This window comes from Lytechinus pictus, chromosome 4, assembly GCF_037042905.1.
Source record: "Lytechinus pictus isolate F3 Inbred chromosome 4, Lp3.0, whole genome shotgun sequence".
NCBI lineage: Eukaryota > Metazoa > Echinodermata > Echinoidea > Temnopleuroida > Toxopneustidae > Lytechinus > Lytechinus pictus.
Genome location: NC_087248.1, coordinates 29,534,906 through 29,540,870, shown reverse-complemented (window position 1 = coordinate 29,540,870; position 5,965 = coordinate 29,534,906). Strand labels below are relative to the sequence as shown.

The following is a 5,965-nucleotide window of genomic DNA, read 5'->3' as shown; positions in this document are numbered from 1 at the left end:
ATGAATTGTTAATGTGTGACAGAGCGGACAGAAATCATGTAATCATGCATTTTATGATCATGAACGCTTAGAAGGGAAGGCGGATGTTGTTATCCACCTTTATTCGTTTTATAGGGTCCTATATCAGACGTTCAATGATTGCCGAAACCTGACGACGACACTGAACAATGATATGCTTTTCTCCTAAAATATATATATTTTTTTATTGACGTTTGTTAATCTTACCATATCGATCTGCCTATTTACGGCAGGTTTTAAAGTGCCATCGACTTCACGAGAAGTCGATATATTTTGTCTTGCAAGTCGACTAAAATTAATAACCTTATTACGTTGACATTGGCAAGATAAGTTATCTTATTGCCTCGTTGACTTTGAAAAATAATGGTATGTCAACATGGCGATACAACTGGTGGACGTATATTGCCATGTTAACATATAACTTTCTTTAAGTCAATTTGTCATGTCTACATACAACTTTTTTGGGGGGTATCGCTTGATAACATATCTTATCATGACGACATAACCTTTAAAAGTCGACATGGCGAGATAATGTATCTCACTTGGTCGACATACAGCTCTTGTTAGTCAACTCATGGACCTATTAGGTCCATGGTCAACTATACATTTATAGGCGAGAGAAATTGGCTCCAAGAATCTTGAATAAGAAACATTCTGTGGCTGCAGCCTCTCCCCCTCTCTTTCTCTTCGTTTTATTTGAAATACTAAAATCAACTGAGGTTATTTTTGCATTGTGCTTTTTAAATCTGTAATAATGACTTTATAAAACTGTGTTTATTATATTTTGTAAAGATTTGAAACGAAAATCAATAAATCGAAAATCTAGATCTCTGTGCATCCACTCTGTTTGTTGAAAATACAAAACACACATGAAAATACAATTACATAACATGAAAAAAGACTTCCCAGTGGGAATGTACAGATCTATTCGTGGTCTGAATACATTCTACTTCAATGGAGGCAATGCCCCCCCCCCCACCCCCACCTCCTCGTTCCCTCCCTTCCCTACACGATCAATGACCCCATCATTCAGAACTACAATAACATCACAGCACCATGGCAACTACCCCCCGGACGACTGGCCCCGAATGACGACCGCCCCCGGTCAAATTACCATCCTCGCACAATTACCCCCCGGACAACTCAACTGTACGAACTATCACCACCCGGGGAGCTCTGTATTTTCCTTCTAGAAATGCCATTTGTCGGGGGTACATGTTGTTATGGTTCAAACAGGGGAAATTCGAGTCTGATATCTCATGCTGGTAATAAACCCTGTTGTCTCTAATATTAGCAGCGCGAGGAGTGAGTAAATTACAGAAGCAATGGTCAGATGGTACAAAAAAAATGCTGCATTAGTATACACTAACTCGTGGTGATGATCTGAGGTCTGGCTGCTCGCTAAATTCCTTTCGAAATACTTTTAAAAAGCTGGTTTACATAGTGTCATCTCCATCAGATTTAACCTGATTCCAGATCCAGAAACCTTGGAAATATATACAGGAGCCATCCATGCCTACAAGTACGCTTTCTAAACATCTTATCCGCTAACATTGTTTTACCAATTTTTTTCTACTGCTCTTGACGAATCCAGATGATTCCAGATGGTGAGTTATCTGTTTTGAAACTTCAACACCTCTGCAGATTCAGAAGGGACAATAGGTACACACCATTTCGTATTTATGTTGAAGAATTGAGACTTGAGTTGGAGACATTGTCGATTTTGTAGAGAAAATCCCTGCATCTTGATGAATCTATTCCCACTACAAAATTAGGGTATTTCAGGGGTGCGTCGATCCTCGCGTGTGTGTTTTTTTTTTCATACGTCACAGATTGGACGGAGGAACTCAGTGACGTGGGAGGGAGACCTGTACATCTCCGTCTTATATTATTTGGTCGAGAAGTTGAGTAAAACAAAATCACCGTTGTTGCTTTAGATCGCTCCAGAAGACCAAACCATTTATTCAACCAACTCTCGCAGACAACCCACTATCTGACATTAGCTTTACCAGAAGAACTAGTGGACTTTGGAACTGCGTATTTGTCGTCTGCAGGCAAAGACCGCAATTTTTAGGTTCATCAACGAGCGGATCTTGAAAAGAATCTAGCGAAAGTTCGATCTTACTGGCGTCAAAAACTCTTCAGTACATGATTAATTTAGGCCCAATAATTCACATTATCTGCTAGAACAGACAAAGCTGTTTGTACCTGCGCAGAACTAGAACTGTAACACGCTGCCATTTCCGGTGCCAACACTCTTGAGTTAAGTTGCAATGGAGTGGACAGAGACCGAAAGGGGAGGACTCAAGCTCCTTCTTGATGGGTTCATCTACGTCAAGAAGAAAAACCTTGCGAACGGATGGGAGAGCTATGAGTGTACGTTAAGGAGAAACCGCAACGCCTGTAAAGCCAGAATTAAGGTATGGAAAAGCCAAAGCCGATGTCCAGGAGACTTAGGGCAATAGCAGTGTGCGGCCCATGGCGGGCCAAGGGGGGTCGGGGGCACTCCTTGAGGTATTAAAATGTGAATATATGGGGGGACAATCGAAAATGTGGAAAATTGACCACTGGGCCCCGTCCTACAAAGAGTTACACATAAAAAATAGTGTGTAAAATTTTAAACAGCACGAGGGTAATAATTGTGTGTCCAACCAATTTGGGGCAGTATTTTACTCAATGCGGGAAGCATATTGTCAATTAATGTTAAAAATAAGGAGCAATTTCTTTAGAATGGGCAAAATTTTCATCACACTGGATAAATAAAAATGCCCAAAAGAAATGCCCAGTGTTGGTTGGACACATAATTACCCTCATGGAGCATTTTACTCAATATTTTTTTAGAGTGTACGATTGGGCCAATCAACCTCAATTAATGGAAATCCATCAATGTCATAATTTTTTTTTCTTCAGAAAATTTGCACAATAATGTACTTTGTGAGCAAAGAGAAGCACACTGAATTGTCAAAGAAACGATGAATGTATTAAATGAATATACATCATATCTAGAAAATAAATTGAATAAATATGCATTTTATATGTCGACGTTGCTGGCTTTCCATAGTTGTGGTTGATCGGATCAATCGCAACTCTTTGTAACGCGGGGCCCAGGTGTCAAGGGGCAGGGTTGATTGCGAGTGATAGGTGTAAGTTTTATCTAATTAATTTCTCACACGTTGCCTCAGTGTGGTATCAGAAGTTCTAAGTGTATGTATTACAGTGAATACACTAATCCAGACCATTACCCATGCACATCAATAACTGTGGGTATTAGCTAGCTTTCATGCATCTGTGTGGGGGCCCTCGCTATAGAATTCCCTCCCACCACATATCCGAGATAGCAAGTGTTTCGAAATATCTAAGATTAAGCTAAAAACTTACCTCTGTAACACCTTTTATCAATGATTTTATTTGTTAATTGTTATTTTGTTGGCTCCCCACCCCCTCCCCTTCACTTGTGCATTTTGAGCATTTTTAACATGTTTAACGAGGTGGATAAGGCGCCTTATTGCATTTATAATAATTATTATTATTACATCGAGGATATTCCGGTACTTTAATTCCTGCATGTGTTTAAAGTTAAATCGACACACATTGGTGTTATTGCAATTTATTTGGTCGTTACTTTTACACTCTTTGGTGTTAAACTCAATCTCTAGGGTGTAATTTTACACCTCAGGTTAAGGTCCTCTAGGGAAACCAACTGATGTCAGTTCTAACACTTAAGTTTGTTCAAAGTATGGCTACCCTTAATCTGAGTGCACATAAAACTCTTTCAAAATAATGTATTTGCCATGTTCACATGCTCACACTTCTGAGTTCATCCCCCCTTAGTCGCTCTTAAAATTTGCTATCAAATTCGAAAGTTATTGACATATGCAACGCAGAATGTCTAACCCTACCTGCTCATTGTTGTCATATGGAACTTTTCTATCTATGCCATAGTTACAATTGTTTATTTAAAAGGTGATTTCAGACCATTTATTCTAGTCAAACTGCGACCTTAACTTGGCATAATAACAGTATCTGGGTATATATTGTATTCTCCGGAATTCAAGACTGGATTCGTTGTCTATTTTCCACAGGTGTTCGGTGCTGACCAATTCCGAGACAAGACAGAACACAACCACCCACCCGACCACGGTAAAGCCAATGCCTACAAACTGAAGGCTGCCATGAAGAGAAGGGCAGTATCAACAGACGAAAGTCCTCAAGAGATCCTGATGGCCACCATGCACCAGGCTACGGACGAAGGGGCAATGTCCCTTCCGGGACTCACCAATATGCGAAGGACTATCCGGAGGCAGCGGCAAGACCATCGGCAATCTTTGATGATGAAAGCCAGGAGCACCAGTGATCTAGGAGATCAGAGCTCCTCACCCTTGGAAACAGATGCAAGTATTTTGGTATATTCCAGTGCTGACAGTGTGCGCCAAGATCGTGGCCAGGAACCCTTAGCAACTACGAGGAATGCAGAGGTCATTAAAATTTTCGCTAAAGATCAGAGGCCGTTTCCCGTTCCAGAAGTTCCAGTAGCATACAAAGATACTGTATACCAAGACTCTGTGGAATACCCAGTGACGGATGACTCAAGAAAACTTGAACACCGAAACCATTTAATTATGGTCACTGACAAAGCTCTGGAGGTAAACTCTAGATCAAATCTTGATATCGTTCAGCAAGGCGATCAGGTTGACCTTGTGGTCAGGAATTCAGAAAACCCAAAAGCCTCTGGAGGCAAGAAAACATTGATGGCTTCAGAAGACGAATCATCATGCGGTCCTCGACTTAACATCGTGCAAAAGACCATCAACTTGCAGCAAGATCCTGAAGCTTTGTATGTCCCAGGTAGCAGTAGACGTCAAGGTCAGTACGTCAGTCCTGGAATTCTGGCCCGACCAATCCATTCTACCTTGCTCAAACGTTCTACGGGCCACAAAGTTACCGCCCCACGAGCTAAGATAGGCCTTATACCTGTCGGAGCAATTAGAATGCCAGCAGCCACATACCCTGCTCTTTTCAGCCCATCCATGCCACTTGGTCATGATGATCCAGGTGTTCCTACATAACTAGTGATATCACTAGGGTCAACAGTCAATGTCAAAACCGGGACGCTAAAACGACACTATTCGGTGTTCTGAGAGGACCTCACCAATAGGTGTCAATATTACACCCTAATAGTGCACCCATGATGAGGATGACTGTTGAACTATCACCATGATCACTGTAAAGTTGACCACACCAGGTCATTACACTGGAATATAATGAGTGGTGTAGTCAACACAACAAAATTTACAGTGTAAAAAAAATATCTAGATCAAGAATATGAATGATGTAACCTCGTCCCGGAACCTAGTATCTCTGGTTACAGTGGCGTACCTAGGATTTTCCACAGGGGGGGGGGGGCAAATTCGTCCGCCAAAAAATTTGACAAGCAATGAAAAAAAGAAAGGTCTTCAACCACAAAAAAGGATTTCCTACCAGAGAAAAATTGACAAGCCCCCCCCCCAAAAAAAAAGGTCTTCAAGACTCGTCAGGGGGGCAGGGATATGTCCCTTGCATGGGTTGTGACTCGTCAGGGGGGCAGTCTGCCCCCCCCCCCCGTAGGTACGCAAGTGTCTGGTTTAGTTTGTATATAGTTCCAGAGTACTTTTATACATAGTATATCGGCATTGAAAATACCCTCTTTGGGTACCGTATTACGCAAAATACCTATGCCAATTCCGATAATGTGTGCAAAATAATGTCGTAGCTCTATTTACTCTATAGTTGTATCTGACTTAAAATACGCATTAAGTGTTTTGTAAGGCCTACCTTCCACACCTTTGAAAGACCAAGTTGGTGGACTGGGACAGTAGATCACTCGAAGATTTGCACCGGACGAACAATTGCAAATTTGTCCAGAGTCAAGAGATTCCGATGCTGTCCCGGTCCACCAACTTTCGACAAT

At 41.4% G+C, this 5,965-nt stretch overlaps 1 protein-coding gene across 1 annotated transcript; it reads left to right on the top strand.

Annotated features, from left to right (window-relative positions):
* The first annotated feature begins 1,147 nt into the window (after positions 1-1,147).
* On the top strand, positions 1,148-5,516 carry LOC129258231 (uncharacterized). Its single transcript, XM_054896539.2, has 2 exons — positions 1,148-2,438; positions 4,101-5,516. The coding sequence occupies exons 1-2, from the start codon at positions 2,292-2,294 to the stop codon at positions 5,082-5,084; spliced, it is 1,131 nt and encodes a 376-aa protein (XP_054752514.2). The 5' UTR covers positions 1,148-2,291; the 3' UTR covers positions 5,085-5,516.
* Positions 5,517-5,965: the final 449 nt, after the last annotated feature.